The 20,731-nt window shown below is 41.3% G+C and overlaps 1 protein-coding gene across 3 annotated transcripts in view; it reads right to left on the reverse strand.

The window, feature by feature from the left end:
• CDH8 (cadherin 8) overlaps nucleotides 1–20,731 on the reverse strand; it is a 162,314-nt gene that overhangs the window by 134,045 nt on the left and 7,538 nt on the right. For all 3 annotated transcript variants that reach the window (XM_031063641.1, XM_031063640.1, XM_031063642.1), the window contains exon 2: nucleotides 11,427–11,876. In XM_031063641.1, the coding sequence (XP_030919501.1) occupies nucleotides 11,427–11,678 (252 nt within the window). In that variant the 5' untranslated portion in view covers nucleotides 11,679–11,876. The remainder of the gene's footprint in view (nucleotides 1–11,426; nucleotides 11,877–20,731) is intronic.

Genomic DNA, 20,731 nt, shown 5'->3' on the forward strand with positions numbered 1-20,731 from the left:
GACAGTGGAAAGTGTCCCTGCCATGGCAGGGGTGGCACTGGATGGGTTTTAAGATTCCTTCCAATCCAACCATTCTATGAAACTTCGCCCTGGGCTGATGTCCCAGCGGGGGCAGCAGGGGAGGGGATTCTGCCCCTCTGCCCTCAGTGATTTCCTACCTGCAGAGCTGCCCCAGCCTGGGCCAGCACAGGAGGCACCTGGAGCTGCTCAGAGAGCCCAGAGGAGGCTCCAGGAGGAGCAGAGGGATGGAGCAGCTCTGCTGGGAGGAAAGGCTGGCACAGCTGGCATTGTTCACCTGCACAGGAGAAGCTTTGGGGCGACCTCACTGTGGCCATTCTACCTGACAAGGAAGCCACCCGAGTGCTGTGGTTTTCTCTTGCTCCTACACTTACTTCATGCCGGAAAGAGCAACAGTTTCCCTAATTAACCCCTGCCCTACTAGTTATTGTGGTCCCCCTTAACAGAAATCCCTTCAAATTCCCTAACACATGTACCAACCTGTTCACACATAACACACACACCAGTTTTCATCTCAGTGTAGTCATTGCTCCTTGTTTCACGTCCCTGGCTCCACCAGACCCTGCATAAACTGCATTTGAGACTTTACAATAAATACATTAGGATGGACTGGATGCCTAGTGAAACTGGAAAGCAGAGCCTGGTTTAGAGTTGGAAAAGTATCTCCTGTCTTATCCAGTTATTCAGCAAGAATTACAGATGTATCCCTGATTCTGAACCGATGTTGTCTGTGGCATAAATACTGCCTCAGCCATGCTCTGGTTTCTCTCACTCTGTGAGTATAAAACACATGCATTTCATCCCCCATTCAAAGCACTGCAATGAACCTACTCTCTCAGGGGTGACCTCCAGCCTGACAGAGCAAAGTTTTGCTTTACCATCCATCAGTCTGTCCCCCACAGAGAATTGTCTGCTACAGGATTTGTGCAGAATGCATTTAGATAGAAACATTTACTGGAAAATTCCCTTAAAAATCCAAATATTTGGTTTTGCACACAGACTGCTCAGTTCCATGCAGTCCTTGGCTTATCAGTGATAAACAGGAACAAGCAGGTGGTCTTTTAGAAGGGCAGAATTTAGATCAATTACAAAATAATTATTTAATGGAATGATCAGTGCCATTGCTTTCTACACAGAATGAGAAGCCTAATGTTACCTGACAATTTAGTGTTGTCCATTTTCTTTCTTTATTTTTGAGTTATGATAATTCCATGAGGCCAGTATGTTCAACATATTGAAGTATACACATATTTTCTATTATATCTCATTTCAGTTATTAATAAATTACATATCTCAATTAGACAGCAACAACTTTGAGGTAGGAATTGTCTCCTACTCAGTGGATCAAAATTTTAGCCAAGGCTTCTTGGTATAAATGGCAGCATTAACAGCTTTCACATTTCCTGCTACATCATGCACCAGTCCTCATGGTGAGGGTGCTTTGAGGATATGTACAATGTTTTAAAAATTTGCCCAAGAAACAATTTTACATTGAGATTTCTTTTAAAAAAAACATAATTTAAATATCAATTCGGTCTTACAGACCAAGTAAAATCTCGGTGTATAACTTAAATTATTAAAGTAACTTCCATTTGTTCATATGAAAACTCAATAAAAAGTCCTTGTACATTTAGAGGACTTGGTCTCAGTTCATGTGGGATAGCCAACAGCATAATCAAGACCCATTAATTAGCAGAAATAAATGAACAAGTTGGAAATACTGTCTTGGCACTTAGTCTTGTTTCAGATGATTTTATGTGAAGAAAGAAGTACAAGCATTTTTCCTTTGCCTCTGGATGTTGTATTTTCTTGTCAGTATGGCAGGACAACACCAGGAATTGCAAAGTGTGCCAGTGGTCTATGTGAAATGCTTTAGACTGCATAATAATTAGAGAACAGGTGGCCTGAAAAACAGGCAATTTAAAATTTAAAAAAAAAGGAAATATGACTGAAAAGGGAACAGCAAGATAGCAAGTACATCAGTAATTCCATTTAGATATTTATTCTGCATTCTGTATTCTTTAACTACTTTATTCTGCAAAAATATGGCATATTTTTAATAAGCTCTCTGAGGTGAGCAGTAGGAGGTTCTGAGCCTTTTGCATCATGCCTTAATACACAGGTTCATGTAGCACCAATTCTGCTGCCAATTATTCCAAACTAATTGAAAAAAATCATACAGTGGTTTTGCCCATTTGCTTTAAAATCCCAAATGCTTCGGTTGGGTGTACAAGATGTCAAAATAAAATGTTAAATAGATCCTGATAATGTTTGTGGCATGATGACCTTAGAAAACATCAGGATGGAAGAAATCCCTTTGCCAGGATTTTTCTCCTGGGAAGTTGAGAAGCCTCAGAGAAAAGGGAAAACAATATCATCTCATTTGCTTCTCCTGTGTTTTGCTGTTTTGGAATGTGGTTGGAGATTGTTTACCCAACATGTGGATTGTTTTTACTTAATGACCAATCATGGTCAGGCTGTGTCGGGACTCTGGAGAGAGTCACGAGTTTTTCATTAGTGTCTTGTTAAGCCTTCTGTCTGTATCCTTTCTCTATTCATTAGCATAGTTTAGTATAGCATTTTTTAATATAATATAATATCATAAAATAATAAATTCGCCTTCTAAGAACATGGAATCAGATTCATCATTTCCTTCCTGTCACAGGGGACCCCAGAAAATACCACGGTGTGGTTTAGTTCAGCTCCTCTGTGCTGAGCAGCTGGGTGCCCACCACTGGTTCTGCCCGTACCAAAATCCCCTTTTCTCCCTGGCAGCAGTACCCTACTGCACACACACAGTTCCCTCAGCCAGGGAAAGGAGAATTAGCTAATGTGGCTTCTGGATGGGAACCAGCAAACGCCTGGCCCCTTTAACCGCTCTGAAATCCCCTTTGCCGCTGTGCCCACAGCTCTGCTGCTCACCTCCGGTGATGCTCTGTGAGCCTGCCTTTTATTCCAGCACATTCCCAGGCTGGAACAAACCTCAGCTTTGCCTCTGCTCACCAGGGGCTGGGTGGGAAGCAGTTACTGAGCTCAGAGCCCGGAGCAAGGAAGGGGATGTCTTCTGTGGCTCCTAATGATTCCTGCGGTTAATTCAGGAAGGCCACTGACAGTCTCCAGGGAGAGCTACACTTACTTTTGCTTAGCTGCTGGCATGACTGCTGTAAAATAAAGGCTTTAAAAGAAATCCTTGCAGGGGAATTTTTACACTAACAGGGAGTCCTCAGGAAAAAGGAAAGTGATGAAGTACTCTGTATCACGACAGGTGTTCCTCAGGGATCACCGAGAGGCTATTCAAACATATTAATATTTGCTTAAATATCTTTAGGAAAATTATCTGCATTTATTTTACAATTCTACATGCCTCACACATTGCTTGCAAATAATAGTTGCCTTTAAACACTGCCTAAAATATTTATTGCAGCAAATTATTTCTGTCATGAAACTGACACCGTAAATTGCCCAAAATCAGCATCCCTGGCTTTGTCAAAAAAAAAAAGAAAAAACACACAACCAAAAGCCAAACACCAAACAAAAGACCCTCAGCTGTGAATTCCTTGGTCTGTTGCACCACACACACTATGGCTCCCTTTTTCTTTTTTGACTTTACCAGAATAGGAAGAAAACCCAACTTTTAAAAGAAACTTTCAAAAAATAAGTTTTATGCAAACTCATTCTCATTATTTTCACTTGAAAACTCATTTTTCTTGTGATTCCTGTGATTGTATATTCATTACATCCTAAAAATACAGTGCTGCCCAGCAGCTACAAAGCCTTTCTCAGATATGGCTCAGTTCATGAGGTATCACCCACAGCCCTTACTGGAAACCTACAGCCACCAAAGGAATTGGTCCCAAAGCATTTCTCATTTCAATACAAAATTAAGGTTTTTGTCACACAAATCCATGGCACATTGAGGACTATCCTATCTGGATCTGAGAACTATAAAACTTCCCTTTCACTTTACTGGTTGAAAGACACATCCTGGCACTTTTGGGAAATCACAGCTACCTGAGAGCTCATGGATGGATGGGAAATATGCTTGTCAAGTTCAACAAGGACAAACTTTTAGCAAAAAACTCCCCTCACAATTGGCACTAATTGGTAGTTAAATTGACAACTGGAACTGAAGCACACTGACAGCTCAAGGGGTGGGCCCTACAGGTAGAAATTGAAAACCATTTACTGAAGCAATGTCGGAAAGACTAAACAATCATAGGGCATCTCAGAATATCATGGGGAACGCTCAACTCAATTTTTCATAGTGTCACTTCAGCATTTTACATGCATACTTAGACAACATTTCACTGAGAGGAAGATAAAGTTCTCAGATCGATATATTGAAAAGCACACAGGATTCTAATTCTTTACAAACAAACAAAATGTTCAATATTAGCTGCTCTTTTTTCAGAATATCAGATTTTTGTGGCTCTAGAAAAACATGACTGAGAAATTTAAGTGAATAATGTTAAAATAACATATACCATCCCTTTTTATTTAAAAAAAGGAAATTTAAAATAACCACTAATCCCAAACAGAACAAAACAAAAAACAAACAAACAAAAGCAGCAAAACCCCTGTACAACTTTTAAGTTATTCTTCACATCATAGACATTTTCCTACTCCATGGAAGAAAATAAAGGCAGCTGAAGAGATGCCTGGTGTTTTGCAATTTGACCCTTTAAGATGCTGGACTCATAAGTAACTGATAAAATGCCTCTTTGAAGTTATTACCAGTCCTGTTCTACAGCTGATGTTCGAGGGGTTGAAGTTGTGTCTCTGCTTAAATTGTGGTTATATCATGCCCCAGGCTGGAGATGAAGGAGCATGAAAGTGTTCAACTGCATTCAGTAATACTCCCAGAAATATACAGAAATGAGATTTTCAGTGTCTGGAGATATGCCTTGTTTCTTAAATCTTAGAGAAATCAGTAAAATATTTTTACACTGTAGTAGAAAATGCAGACATTGTTGGGTCAGTTAAACTGTTCTTACTTAAATTTATGCTTTATATTTAAATTTCTTCTTGGAACTTGTTCTCAATTAAAAAAGAAACAAATGAAATTTGTGCAGGCTCAGGAATACTTTTTTTTAAAAACAATATTTTTATCAGACTTCTATAAAATATTGTCTGCTATATTTATTTTCTTTGCAGTAACATTTAATTACAGAGAGTTTTTTCTTAGCCAGTTATACTCCTGCTTACTAAGCTGATTGAGACTGCAAACTGGAGCATTCTGTGCAGTACAGTCACCTCTTCCCTTTCAAGCACACCTCGAATTTTCATAAAGAATACAGTAACAAAATAATTGATACATTTCAGCTTCTGGGAATTTAATAAACTTATGCAGGAAAACTAGTGTGTAATTATGGTTGCAAAATAACAACAAAAATCTAAGGCTCAGAAGGCAATGTTGACTTTGCAACATTTCAGATACTGAATATTTTATGGCATGCATTTAAATCATAGAAAAACATACAAGTGTGTATTAGGAAAAAAAAGTAGAATCTATTTTAAATGGTGTTGTGATTGCTGTTCTGTGAAAACTACCAATGTAGGATTATGCTATAATGTAATTAATGCAATTAATGTAGGATTATGCTATATCCTATGAAATTTATGCTAGGACTTTGCTACTCCTACATGTCCCAAGGATTTTTTTCACTCAGGGAAACAGGGTGTAATTCATCCCTCAAAATGCTGCTAGCCTTAGTTATACACATTTCAGGTTTGCATGACCTGAGTACAACAGTATTTTCAGTCAGCCATCATAATCACAAGCTCAGGGCAGGAATGAAAAGCAAAATGTGAGGAAGGAACTTGTTTAATTAAAACCTTATTTATTTTGCCTGTTTGCACCACTTGTGCTTCAAACAGAACTAGTCATGATTTTAAACGAGTAACATTTTACCATTTCCTGGTGAAGATAGAAAATGCATGTTGCCAAAGAAATCAAGGATTGCACAGAGCATGGATAATATAGAACATACAGCTCCAAGCTATTTATAAGTGCTCTCTGCATTCCAGGTTTGGGTTTTACAGTAGCTCAGCCTGAAGCACTCGATGTGAAAACAGGATGCCTCTCCACTGCTCCTCCTACAGGAAAATTGTTTCTCCTCTACAGCCCTGAACCCAAGCCCCAACCATCAAGGGAAAAATCTGTGTTGCTCCAAACAGAAAAAGTGGCCCAGCTCCCTCATCCCACAAGCCATACAAGAAAATCTGCATTGAACGGAGAGAAAAGACACAAACCAGGGAATTCAGAAGCAGTCACAGATAGAAAACCTCCCTGAGCTCACCACAACCTGGCCATGCTTTCTGGTTTGCTCCCATCCGGGGTTCTCAGAGCCCTGGAGCAGGCATAGATATGCCACAGGGGCTGCTCTTCCCTGCCACACTCACTTCTCAAGTCTCTCCTCACAGACAAAACAGGAAATCTATTTTTTGGGGACTGGAAACAGGGAAACAAGTTTGGAGGAGGTTCTGGGACAACTTAGGAAGTATTGCCAGTGAAGTGGTGGGACACAGACAGCATCAACCTCACAGACAGCATCAACCTGAGTCACTGCTGGTGGATTTTTGTGCCTGGACCTAAATTTGGATACATTTATCAGTAAGCCAGAGAACATAAACACAAACAAACGACTTTTGTGGTCTTCATTGCCTCTTTCGTTCTCTCCGTGCTTGGTGAGGTTTAACAAAGACAAACAAGAGCCAGATAGTGCACCATGGATGGACCACCCTGGGTGTACAGACAGGCTGGAACAAGGAGCTGGAGAGATGACACAGGGAGGGTGCTGGCACTGCCCAGGCTCCCAGGGAATGGGCACAGCCCCAAGGCTGCCAGAGCTCCTGGAGGGTTTGAACACCAGGGATGCACAGGCGGGATTGCTGGGAGGTCTGAGGGACAGGGGCTGGACTAGATGGTTCTTGTGCATCCCTTCTACCTGAGGATAGTTATAATTCTAATTACAAACAACTGCTGTTACAGTAACTATCCCAGATTTTTGCTTGAAAACATCTCTTAAACCAAGTCCTAACCCGTTTAAAGCATCACGAACAACACATGCTCCATAAAACAGGAGCTGCAGTACCCCAAATGCAGCTTCCTAATGCTTTTTCACTTTATTACCTATGTCATTGTGGATTCAGAGGCTGTCTCCTGTGAAAGAACAGTGGCATTTGCTAGAGCCCAGATTTCACAGCACATCTGCCGTGGTGCTGGAGGAGCATGCAGAGGAGATGGAGAAGATGCAGCAGTGTATAGCAAGTGGAAGTTCTACCCAACTAATCAAGTCCTCAGGGACAGCATGCAGTGTCACAAGACATATCACTCTACACTTGAATGAGGTTGTCAGCCACAGGGAGGCTGCAAGCTGCTGACAGCACTGTGCAGGATGGGGAGGCTCCTAAAGGAGACACAGAAGCTTTGTAAAGTGTGTACCTGCTTCTGTGGGTGAAGGGGGGGAAAAGAAAAGTACAAAAGGGTATTTGCAAATCTGTCACTCGATGTTCTATTGCTGGGAATAAACCCAAACTCATTTGACATGTGTTGCATGAACACGAAAAAGGTTATTTTGCAGGTTTCTCAAAATGCACATATACATTTTTATATATGTGCAGATCAAAATAATATGGGACTTATTTTAATAAGAATTATAGAAATCAGAAGATATAGAATTTAATAAAGATTATGTTAGTCATAAAGAGAATGCCCAAAGGAGGGACAGAGCATGAAGCTGTGCCAGGGGATGGTTATGCTGAAAATCAGGGACAGGTTCTTCCCCCAGAGGTGCTGGCACTGCCCAGGCTCCCAGGGAATGGGCACAGCCCCGAGGCTGCCAGAGCTCCAGGAGCCTTTGGACACCAGGGATGGACAGGGGGGATGGCTGGGGGTCTGGGCAGGGCCAGGAGCTGGACTGGGTGATCCTGATGGATCCCTTCCATGTGGAAGGATATTCTATTCCATGATTCTATGAAAATACCATGTGGCAAAATAAATGCCATATGAATATAGCCCCCAAAAAAGTAAGTTAAAAATTAGAATATTTGTTGCTTTTTATAGGAAATCTCATAAATTCAGCAAGCACTTCTTTATAGATGTGTGAACTCGAGTAGAGTTGCTCATTTTGAGCTTGATCCTACCAAACATAATGACAAAAATTGGCATTAAAAGTGTATATTACTCAAATTCATTCTAAGAGGTTCAAGAATGAAAGCAAAAGATTTGCTCCGGTCCTTTACTCAAGTCATTGAAGAAAGACACCACACTTTAAAAGGTGTTCACATTAATTCCTCCTATTAGTCTCACCCCAGTTTACTTCATTTATTAGAGCAAATACACTGGGAATGCATTTATTACTCTATATCCATGCAGAACAGCAATGAACAAGCCCCTTTGAAGTGTGGGCAGTTGCATTGCAACACTTAAAACTCCAGAGAAGAGTCTTTATGTCTGGAAGCTGTTTGCCCTGAAAAAAACTGAGCAGTTTAATAAAATATACTACAGACCTCTGTAATCCTGTCTTGCTAAATTTCCCTGCACTTCACAAAATTTGGTATCAGACCTTTTTAACCAACAGGAGGAACTCACAGTCTCTTCATTCAGGTTTTGATTTGCAAAGTGATTTGTGTTCTGTTTGTACCCCATAAATTAATCTCAGTTTTCAGTTTTATTTTGCTGATAAATTCCATCCATTCCATTAGGACCAAATGCTTCTATTCAGTGCCTTTCCACCCACTAACATGAAAACCATTATTTAAGTATCAGTTCTATTCTGAGCAGCTCTTAAGAGCTGAATTTTCAGTGGGTTTTAAAGGTACATTTGAGAACATAAAACAAATTCTGCTTGTGTGTGTATTGTTTCTGTTTGTGCAAAACTTATTTTTGTATTTATTCTCCAAAAGCACCTGATTAAATGTTTGTACAAAACATACATGACTATGAAAAGCAGCAGGTACACTCTACAACAGCGTAGAGACAAAAATTGCAACAAAGATCTACATAATTAGATTTGCTTCTGGAATGTTTTCTTTGAAGCAATTAACCATCAAATAAAAGATTTGTTTGAAGATTATACTAGAATTTTCAACATGGAAAAAGCACATGGCAAGCAATACTGACTCTGTAACAGGACAAAAGCACATTTATATCCAGAAAATGCAGCAAAAATGGGGCAGACATTTGATATCACTCTCTCCACAATGTTAAACCTCTCTATATCCTGTTTCCTTCATTCAAAGTCTGGCCAAAAAAAAAAGAAAAAAGAAAATCAAGGTAAGCAATAGGGCAGAAAAAATAGTTAATAAAGTCCTGGAACAAAGGAGATACCCCAGGTGTGCAAATCCTTTGGCAGAGGAAAAGTTCAGGGGGCTGGAGGAAGAGTGTAAGTGGAAAAGCCAGGAGGAGGAACCAGGTAAGTGCAAATCCACTGCAAGTTCTGAAAAGGAGGTTATTTTTAAATTGCAGTGGATAAGAAACCAATGAGGGTGCCAGAGGACAAACCACAGAGCCCAACTTCACAGAGAAGGAAAGTATTTTGCTTGTGACATTCTGTACACCATTAAGTTTTGGGAAGGATTGCCAAGAAGTATAATTGAGGGAATCTCTGCTTTCCAGTCAGGAAGGATTAAGAGCAGCTCTGAAAGCTGTGCAGTACCTCTGCTCCCACCAGCCTGAAAGCACTCTCAAGACTCACAAGCCTTAGGAAAGAAAAATAAGTCAGAAATATGGATGATTTTTCTGGAGAGGGAGAAAAAATAGAGAGAAGAATTCCAAAAATATTCTATGTCTATGTTCTAATGAATAAACCAAAAATTCCTCCCTATGGGAACAAACTTTGCTTCTTGCTCATTTCCGTCTATAACATGCAGTGTTTTAATTATGCAGCAGTCTCAACAAATAGAGTGTCACAGCATTTTAGCTAATTCTATTTAAAATGCCAGCAGAAGAGGGGATAATGTCTTCCTTGGTTTGGCTTAGTTTAACCTACCCACTTCTATTCACCAATGACTCAAACAATTCAGGATATTATAACCACCTAAAAAAAACCTTAAAATAGTAGAAATATTTAGACCTAGATATATCCTGAAAATCAAAATACCACAAAGTGCAAACCCAGGATTCTCCCCAGCTACTCAAAATAATGTTACAAGCTCAACTAAAATATTCCAGAAAGAATAGGTTGAATAAAACATTTTAAGATGTGAAATATGCCCATTGCTGTCTCTGTGAAATTGAGATACCTTACTAACCCCAGAGAAACAAATGAGAACAGATACCAAATAGCTGATATAAATGTAAATTGACACAGCACCAAAAGCCACTGCATAGAAAGCTCATTACACCTTCTGACCCTGTCTCACCTGGAAAGTGGCTACCCTAGGGAAGATTTGGGAATGCACTTGATCTCTGTTCTCTTCAATAAGAGAACAGAGCTATTGGCAGTCCCTATATTATACTATATGCTATTCATTTATCCATGGAAATTCCAAGATTACCATGAAATTAAATGTTATCCATCATTTTGTCTAGATTTTTTTTTTACTCAACCTCAGTAGCCAGCTAGTAAGGCAATAATGTACTTGGTTGTTCAGAGGGAATTAAACTTTAGTGATAAACAATTAAGGTATTTATACCTGCTCACTGCCAAACATGCATTTATGAACAGATCATTCTTTTCTAAGAATAATTCTGAGGATAATTCATCCCTGATGGATACAGATGGCTCATTCAAGTGCAAGGCTGATTCACTGACGGGAGGTAACACCCTGAGCTACACAATAAACTAATGCATGGCAACAAGCAAAGCTTTAGGGCAGCAGAAAAGCTGTGACACTGAAAAATATGATATTTTGCCCTGTGTTATCTTCCTAACATTGACATTATATTAAAAAATCCGTGGCAATAATGTTATTCCATACGTGTGCATAGACCTCCATATAAACTAGGACCTCATAATTTGCTGTTCAGTCCACACCTTCCTTTTTGGTTCTTGTTTTTAAAAATTCTCAGAGCATAAACAACTTGATTCATCAGACTGGAGATAGAACATGACCTATAGGTACAACAACCTTTAGGAATGCACAGGAACATATTGCAAAGAGCTGCTTCGGTAAAAAATCTTCAGCTGACAGAGGTGGGGAGTGGTGACTAATGATAAAAAAAAAAGGATGTGAACACGCTTGTGGGGTTTTTTGACAAATGGAAAATGCATATTTTTGTTGGAAATAGCAGGTTAGCTAACTAGGAAATCATGTCCTTGCAGGCAGGTACATTTAAAGCGCAAATCTATGGATATCAAAGCACCTCGGTCTGAAATTCCTTAGAAGAGCCTGAATGACTGAGGACCTTCTCATGTCACACATTTATACATTCAGAGAAAAAAAAAAACCAAATCTTGCCTTACCCGGCCAACTAGGATTGGTTCAGGTCCAGAAAATTCTTCCAATACAAACATTTGGTTCCAAACCCAGCCTCTCTTGGAACGGTGCAAAACTCTTTGTTCTTCATTTAGCCTTTTTAGTCCTGTACTGGATCCACTTGGTAGTACTTGAGATTGATTCATTGGAGCCATATAAATGGAAGGAAGGACAGTAATCCATAATATTATTAATGGAGTCCATGTATCCATGAGCATTTCCGTTAGTCTTTCTGGCATTGTACCACACGCTATGCAAATCACCACAAAAATGAAATTATTATTATTTTGCTTTCCTCCAGACTGTAGCAATCCAATTCATCACGCAGTACAGAACATTTACTTACAGCTCCTCCATGTGTTTACAGCACAGTCAATGTAAAAATAGCTTAGATGAGAAAAACATGATCCATTGAGTTTTCCAGTCATTAAAGATTCCTGGTGGGGGAAAGAAGAAAAGTTCAAATCAGTGACTAAAGAGCTTAGGAAAGCATTCTGAAACATCTTATTTACTTTTACATCATAAATAAGCCATGTTGGGTTTTAAATTTGTAGTTCATAATGTTATTGCATAGTTAAATTGATTCTGTGTATTCTTTCATTGCCTGATGTACCAAGAGAAGACCCAGATAAATGATTACACACACTTAGGAAAATATTCAGGCCTAAGAATTGGATGGGGTTTGCAGCAACCTGGGCTAGTGGAAGGTGTCCCTGCCCATGGCAGGAAGGTGGAAATGGAGGATCTTGAACGTCCCTCCCAACCCAGACCATTCTGGGATGTTGCAGTTCATCTGAGGGTCTGAAGAAGCCACCAACCTTCTCACTGCCCTGCACTGTTAATGTGGTCAATTATAAAAACACATATTCTGTCATATAAGCAAATCAAAATCATTGCATTCTTATTCTCCTTTCCTCCACAAAAAGAAAAACAAACAAACAAACAAAAAAAAACCACAACCAAAAAAACTTCTCCTGAGTGTACAAAGCTCCAGCAGCCCATTGTCAGTTTAGCCATCACCTCTTTGCAACAGAACCACTGCCCAGCAAACCCTGCACAGCCCAGCAGAAACAGCGCTGCTAAATCCTCTGTGAAATCCATGATTCCCAAACCAGACAACTAAGGAAACTCATTTATGCATATCTGCACTACAGGTCTCACTGTCTCTCCTTCACTTTCAGAGAAAGCACACAGTCATGTTTCATTTCAAAGACATTTTCCTAGATGGACACTTGGGAGCATTTTGTCTTTCTTCCCTTGCCCACCCTTTGATGTACTAAAAGGTCACACCACGTTTCATCTCAGAGTAAATATTCCTTGAAATGGAAAGGCAAGTTAACATAGCAGGGCTGATGCCAGAGGGATGGGCAAACGCAGAAATGGAAAGCTAGATGGGATGGAGTTCAGAGAGAAGGGCTGCATTACAGGGTTATGGAGTTACCTGAAAAGGGTCTTGATCCATTTTCTTTGATTCATACAATCTCAGGAGAAACAACTATATACAAGAGAGTAGCAATACCTATTCTTAAGCTTACACTGTGATTTAGGCTGGTTTTCTTCTACTTTAAGATTAATTCCTAGTATTACATGTTTATGAAAATCCTGAGAGCTTAGATGTTTGGGCTTTTTGGGGGGGGTGGTTTGTTGCTCTTTTTTAAGGTTCATACACACTTATGGCATAAAACTGTTGTACTCTTATTGCAGGGGGTTCCATACTGTTGTCTCCTTATCACAAAGGTTTCATACCTTCTTGGTGTTTCTCATGGGCAGCTCCTCAGAGCACTGACTCTCCTTCACAAAGCAGCCAACTGACTCCAGTTCCCTTCTCACCCAGCCACCCCACTCTGTTATAGCATCTTCTTCTCATTGCTCACAGCTGTGCCCTGTTAAAGTCAGGCCTGTTCCTAATCTTTGATAATTGGCCCAGCTGCAACTCCTTGGGGGTAAGATTACTTTCCACACTATCTTTATTTTCTTATATTCTATTCCCCTACATAAAACATGCAGAACACCTTTTACACGACCAGTAAAAGTCAGCTGTTCTTTTAAAAGCAAACAATGTAGAAAGTATTTTTTTTAAACTTCAGTAATTGCCAAAGCAACTGTGAAATCTGTTGCATGAAAACCCGAAACTGTGAGAAACTTGTCTTGTTAGAAGGGGAGAGGAGCTGCTACCGAAATGAAACTCAATCTCTCAAGCAGCATGGAAGAATGGTGAGCTAATAGTGCAGTGCTTTGACAATGCATCCAGAATGAGGGAATATCCATTACAGGAGAACCTGGAGCTTTATAGGCCTCACTGCCAACTGGGGTGGAAATAAAGGAATCAGAGAATACAGCAAGCTCTTGAGAGCAAGTTTTGGGGAAAATGTGAGAGAAGTGAGAGACTTTAAACGTCTTGACATTCTCTTAATCCCAGAAAAGGAAAAGGAAAAACAGTCTAATGATGGGATGCATCATTCACCTTCTGAAAAGCCTCTTCAGTCCAGGGAATTAAATGGAGTTTACTGCTGCTGCTTTCTGGCACATTAGCAGAGATTTCCAGGGCATGTTTGGGGGTAGAAGGTATTGAAAGAGAGAAACAGCCAAATTTCAGTCAAAGTGATTGGTTTTGCTCAGATGGGATCCTCTTTATATCTGACTGGATGAGTGGGTGCCTGTGCCTGCCAGGAGACAGATTTTTCTGGTTTCTTCAATGGAGCAAGAATCAAAACACAGGAGAAATAGAACAACTGTAAAACAGAGCAAGAGACAGCATCTTCAACCAACACCCGGGATTAAATTCAAAATGGGGGGCAGAAACTGAAAACACAACTTCAGGGTCCTTTTTAGGGCTTAAACAGAGCAAGATGCAATGTACTGTTCTCTTTTTAGAATGACTGGTTCTGGGTGGAAAACCACTTTGTATATAAACCCCTCAGAGAAGAGCACCCAAGTGGGCATGACTGACTCCCTTACACTTCCAGCACAAGTTGGTATAGTTCTTTTTATCAACAGGACCAAATAATAATAAAGCACTTCCTTTCATAGTCAAGAAGCTTTTTGAAAACAATTCCTAATTAATCTCCACAGCCTGCCTTCTAAAAGAAATGAAAAAAATGAGATAAAACAATATGACACTCCCAGAACCATTTTTGGTTGAAGAAAGAACGGGATATTTGGTTCTCACACTGCCACTCTCAATCCTTAGAAAGCATTAAGTTCATTTCAGTGCATCCCTCTTCGGTTCCTCCCCCAGACTTCCTCCTTGTTACTCTTCATTTACTCCAATCAAATTTAGGTCCTATCCACTCACACTAATACAGAAAATTCACTGTGACTGGGCTGTCCTCACGGTAGCTGTGTGCTCAGCAACACCTTAAGGCAAACGAGTCCAAAGAACATCAGGAACATCAGCAATGCACACCCCGTGCCATTAAACCCCCTGAGTGAAACAGCCCCCTGAGGAGCACAGTTACACAAGCTCAAAGATTCTATACATAAAGCTGGGAGATTCTGAGCACTGGCAGCAAAATTGGGCAGTGCAGGGCAAAGGAAAAAAACCAATGGGACTTTGGCACATCGCAGTCCTGCAGAGGGATGTGATCAGAGTGGAACTACTGAGCTGGACAAAGTTCTCCACTGTGGTACTCACATTCTCTGAACAGAGACAAAATTCTCTCTCCCAGGGTTTTTCGTGGAGAAGCACAGAGAAGAGAAAACAATTCTTATCTCAACTTGCTGCTCCTGTTGTTTTGCACATGTGGAATGTGTTATGGAGATTGTTTACCTGAAGGATTTGGCAATTGGATTCTGATGAGGATTGTTTGGTTTCCTTAGCCAATTAGGTCAAAGCTGTGTCCTGGCTGTCTCAGACAGTCATGGGCTGTTCTTTAGTATTCTTTGTAGTATGGCATCTCTTTATTATAGGTATAATATAGTATTAATGTAATATAATATAGTTTAATAAAGCAAATGTTCAGCATTCTGAATCATGGAGTCAGATGCCAGTCATGCCCTGTGTCAGGGGCTCCCTGAATTCTGTTCTGCACAGCTCAACCTGGACTGCAGGAGCCATGTAAGAGTTATTTGAGAAACAGACTCTCATTCAGGCTCTGCCAGAGACTCAGGACACACACTTTATGCAATGCGTGGAGGTGGGATTGTCCCCAGATTTCTTTACCAGATGGAAATTACTTTTCTGCCCCATTCCTGGGAGCAGAATACCATGTATGTGGCTGGGAGCTGATGGAAGGCATTTTTAATATGTGGCCCAGCAATTTACACATTGGCTAATAGGACAATTGAGAAATGCCAAGCAGTTAGATTGTAATCCTCTGGATTAGAAATGTAAGAGGGCATCACAGGGCTCTTGAACCTGTCTATGATAACATATTAAAAGCCATATGTAAGGGCAGACTTAGAAATCAAGGAAGACCAGTAGGTGAGGCACAGCAGCACTATCTCCTCTTATGTTATGCCACAGTCTAAAGCAGTGGAGAGTATGGAATGACAGCAAAATTATTCCAGTGAAGCCAGAATTACCTTTTTCTAAGAAATGAAGAGAAGCACGTGGCCCTTCAGGAGTGTATTTCACAGAATCATAGAATGGGATGGGTTGGGTTGGAAGGGATTTTAAAGCTCATCCAGTGCCCCCCCTGCCATGGCAGGGACACCTCCCACTGTCCCAGGCTGCTCCCAGCCCCAGTGTCCAGCCTGGCCTTGGGCACTGCCAGGGATCCAGGGGCAGCCCCAGCTGCTCTGGGCACCCTGTGCCAGGGCCTGCCCACCCTGCCAGGGAACAATTCCTCATTCCCAAGATCCCACCCAGCCCTGCCCTCTGGCACTGGCAGCCATTCCCTGGCTCCTGTCCCTCCAGCCCTTGGCAATTGTCTCTCTCCATCTTTCCTGCAGCTCCTTCAGGCCCTGCAAGGCCACCCTGAGCTCAGCCAAAGCTTCTCCTGTGCAGGTGAACAATGCCAGCTGTGCCAGCCTTTCCTCCCAGCAGAGCTGCTCCATCCCTCTGCTCCTCCTGGTGCCTCCTCTGGGCTTTCTGAGCAGCTCCAGGTCCCTCCTGTGCTGGCCCAGGCTGGAGGCAACGCTCCACCTTCATCAAGATCTTGCTTGTGTTGATAAAAGTACAATTTTTGCTTTTAATCTCCACATGTTCAGATGGCCTTGGGCTGTTGCCTTAAACAAAACTTCAGCGATGTTCTGAGTGGTTTCCCTGCACACTGTTGGGTATATACAACTCCAGATCAACTCTAATCCAGCAAAGCTGTTTACAAAACAGCTTTAGTTCTCCATTCATGCCTGAGAGGGGAAAGTGATATTTAAAATATAAAGAATGTCTTTAATGTAGCAAATAGATGAAAGAAAATGCTCCACTATGTCATGGAGCACAGATTCAAACAACTGCCTCATGTCCTCAAAAACTTAAAACTATTCATAAATGCTGTTCTCCATGCACAGGCTACAGAGAAGTACAGATAAAGCTGAGTGGTTTGTTTTTCATTCTGTGTGCTGACGGAGTTTTAGAAAAATATTATTCTGTTCACAGGAGCTTGCATCTTGGAACTCTACCCATAAAACTCAGCCATGGAGTGTGTAAGTCTTGTACAAGTACAACACAAAGTGATTACCAAGAGGTTTACAAGCTAACAGGAGGACATAACCAGCACACAGCTTCAGAAAACACTATCACGCACACTGGGACTTGTTCTGGAGCTCAGATCTATGCAGGTCACAGCTGGGAGTTCATCCCTTGCACACTTAGAGCCAAGTGTGGCAGTGCACACTTACAGAGATATAAAGCTCATTTTGTGCATGAGTGGAGGGAAGCACTTCTTTAATAAACAGAGTTTATTTCACTACAATAATTTTTAAATCATCTTGTAGCTTTAGAAGGTGACCACTGACATGCAGTAATTTGTTAAAAAGATTAATAAAGTTAATAAAAGTAGTTGAAGGTATAAACTTCCCATTGAGGAAGAAGCAAAGTAAGATCATAAAAAACAACAAAAGAATTTTTTTTTCATTTTCAAAGCACAGAATATCCATCTGGTTAAATAAACCACTTTATTACAATGCCAGTGCATTGATTTACACCATGATCTCAGTTTAAAAGATTTTAGAGCCACTCTAGTGTTTCTCCACACTAGAGACATGGAGGGCTGTGTTAAGAACTGCAGCAAGGTTTTTTCATTATTTCATTTGCAGTGATGATATGCAGCATCTCAGCCCTTTGACCTCACTATTTCATTGTGATGGATTTTATGAGTTACTAAATAACTGTTATTAAGGTAAAATAAAACCCTTGGGTACTGCTTTCTTTAAATGAGTTACACCAGAGATACAAAAATAAAACCTGATGGTTTTTGCCCAAAAGGGTTTTTTAGGTAGAATTTTCAGGATCCACTATATTTTGTACATTAAATACATAATTTCTATCTTAGATGCTAATTTAACATAAGCAAATCCTCATTACAATACAAGCAACCTCAAATAATTGATGAGATGCCTTCATTTAATGACCACATACAGAGTGCCAGCCAGTGCTATTTCTTACCTTTTTTTTTTTTTTTTGTCCCCACAGGTGGGGAACATCTGTTGATTTTTTTTTTTTCTACACACTCTTCTTGTTAAACTTTTTAGGTTTGTTCTTACCTCTCTAGGTATTGGCTACACTACAACTTTTGCTTCCTTGTCCCCTTTCTCAAGGACTCAGAGAAGGTTCTTTCCTACCAAAAGCAGCAAAATGATGCAAAGCCTTCCCACAGTGTGCACAGTGATTATCTTTGCCTCTCTCATCCCTGCTTGGCAGCACAACAGAGCCTTACATTTCACTAACAGAAATGAAAGGCCTTAATGCTCCAGTCACACTTGTAGGAATTCTTCTTACTGTCCTTCATAGAATCCCAGAGTGGGTTGGGTTGCACCTTTAAACCCATCCAGTGCCACCCCTTGTCGCCCTGATTTTTTAAGATTTTCTAAGCCTTCTGATGTTGACATTCTTGTAACGAACTTTCTCACACACTTTCTGTAAATAACTTATTGTTTTGCATTCTTTTATGGAGGAGAAATTTGAAGGACTGTTGGTTTGTCCAGTGTCATTGGAGAGGTGGCACTGTCACCCTCCAATCCACTGTCACTTTTGGAAATCTATAAATGTTGGAGTCAGAAAATAAACTTCCTTTTTCTTCTTCACCTTGAGAGCAGCGATGTGTGCTTGTGTTCTTTCGTGTCCTATAGTGACAAAGCCTGCCATGGCAAGGACACCTCCCACTGTCCCCAGTGTCCAACCTGGCCTTGGGCACTGCCAGGGATCAGGGGCAGCCCCAGCTGCTCTGGGCACCCTGTGCCAGGGCCTGCCCACCCTGCCAGGGAGCAATTCCTCATTCCCAGTGTGAGAAATGGTTACTCACTTTTCATAATTTAGAAAGGTTTATTAAACCTTGCCAAAAATACAATAGAAAACTGAATAGAGAAAAAGGTTCTGGCTCTGGGAGCAGAGGATTTCCCCACCCTGTGCTCACCCACACAATGGAGATTTGGCCTTTTAACCCTTTAACCCCTCCCAAAGTTCTGTCCATGGACCCCTTCTTCGCTGTCCAGTGGTGGAGATCTCTTCCTCAAATCCTGACTGGAGCTCAGATGTCACCACAGTGACAAGCCAGCCCTCCCAGATGTCCCTTGATAGCCACACAAGGGGGTACAACAGAACTATAAACTTATAAAACTTTTCTTAACCTGTAAACATGCTATTTGTCTGTTAATTGTGAGAGTCAATCATCACATTACTCATCTCTCACACCAATACCCCACCCAGCCCTGCCCTCTGGCACTGGCAGCCATTCCCTGGGTGCTGTCCCTCCAGCCCTTGGCAATTGTCCCTCTCCATCTTTCCTGCAGCTCCTTCAGGCCCTGCAAGGCCACCCTGAGCTCAGCCAAAGCTTCTCCTGTGCAGGTGAACAATGCCAGCTGTGCCAGCCTTTCCTCCCAGCAGAGCTGCTCCATCCCTCTCACTTACAAGAGAACTGTGGTTTTTAATTTGCCATTAAAGCAGAACAAACCTAAATTCCATTAGAAAGAGCTATCAAAACACCATATCCAACAAATAAGCATGTCATCCTTGCCTGCATAACTTAGCTCCATACTCATCCTGTTTCCAGTACATATCTATTAAATGGTACCTGAACCTGATTTAAATCACCTTGGATAAGGCAGCAGGCTCATGTTTTCCTTTGCAAAGGAATGAATACTTCTTGCCATAAATAATAAGACTTATTCCTCAGAGGATTATTCGTTTGTGTACAGATTACTCACTTACTCACAAAACAGTCAAATTAAGAGGCAGTTCTCCACCCAAGAGCAAGATGAAGAGGGAGTGAGGCTGTAATCAGCCATGCTGCCATGGCAGTGGCTCAGATCCTGCTCTCAGTGCCCACTGCAAAGTGCCACTTGCCTGCCCTGGCTGGGCTCTCCTGCCTCTGTGTGCCAGCAGAGCTGTGTGCAGGCACTCCCTAACCCAGTTCTGTCAAAATGATCTTGTTAACTTAAACGCCTTTAATAGTAAGGTGTTTTTAAAACCAAATCGTTCTGACAGAGCGGGGCTAGGCCATTGCTCATGTTATAATTCCACCAAGAGCAATTTTCATTTAAGAGGCTCTTACCCCCCCTCAGCCCCCACGACATGCAAGCTACACATTCCCAATAATTGGTCTCCATTCCCATTCCTTCTCCACTGCAGTTTACTGTCCCTGCAGTTGTGCTATCTGCAATCAACACTGTAAGACAGGCCACTGAAACGTGGGTTAACAAAAACAATTTGCAACAAAATCTTGTTCCAAAAAGTCTTTTCCTTCAAGACTCTAACCCAGATCATTGCAGAACTAAAGAACCCATCAACTGTAGGACAACAACAAGAAGTTTTGAGAACAACTGTGCTGACAAAAAGCATATGAAGTTTCACTATATACTTCAGAGAGCAGAGAAATAGTTGAATCAACAAAATTGAGTGGAGGAAAACTTCTGGAGAAGCGGAGAAACAGGCAATTAGGGACAGAAAACTACTTAAATAAATGTCTGGTGGACTCCTGCAATCCAATCATGGTAACCTGCCGTGGCTTTATGCATTGGTGCTGGCAGGTTTTAGGGACAGAAACCTCTCCCCCAGATGTGCTGGTGTGAGAGCAGGCTCCATCAGGAGGGAACTGCTGTGGGCATAGCCCAGTGCCCTGGACACAGCACAGAGCCAGCAGCCACACTGCAGGGCAGGCATGGCCCAGGCACGGCTGCAAAGCAGAATTACCCC

The sequence above is a fragment of the Geospiza fortis genome, unplaced genomic scaffold (assembly GCF_000277835.1).
Source record: "Geospiza fortis unplaced genomic scaffold, GeoFor_1.0 scaffold359, whole genome shotgun sequence".
In the NCBI taxonomy this organism is placed as follows: Eukaryota; Metazoa; Chordata; class Aves; order Passeriformes; family Thraupidae; genus Geospiza; species Geospiza fortis.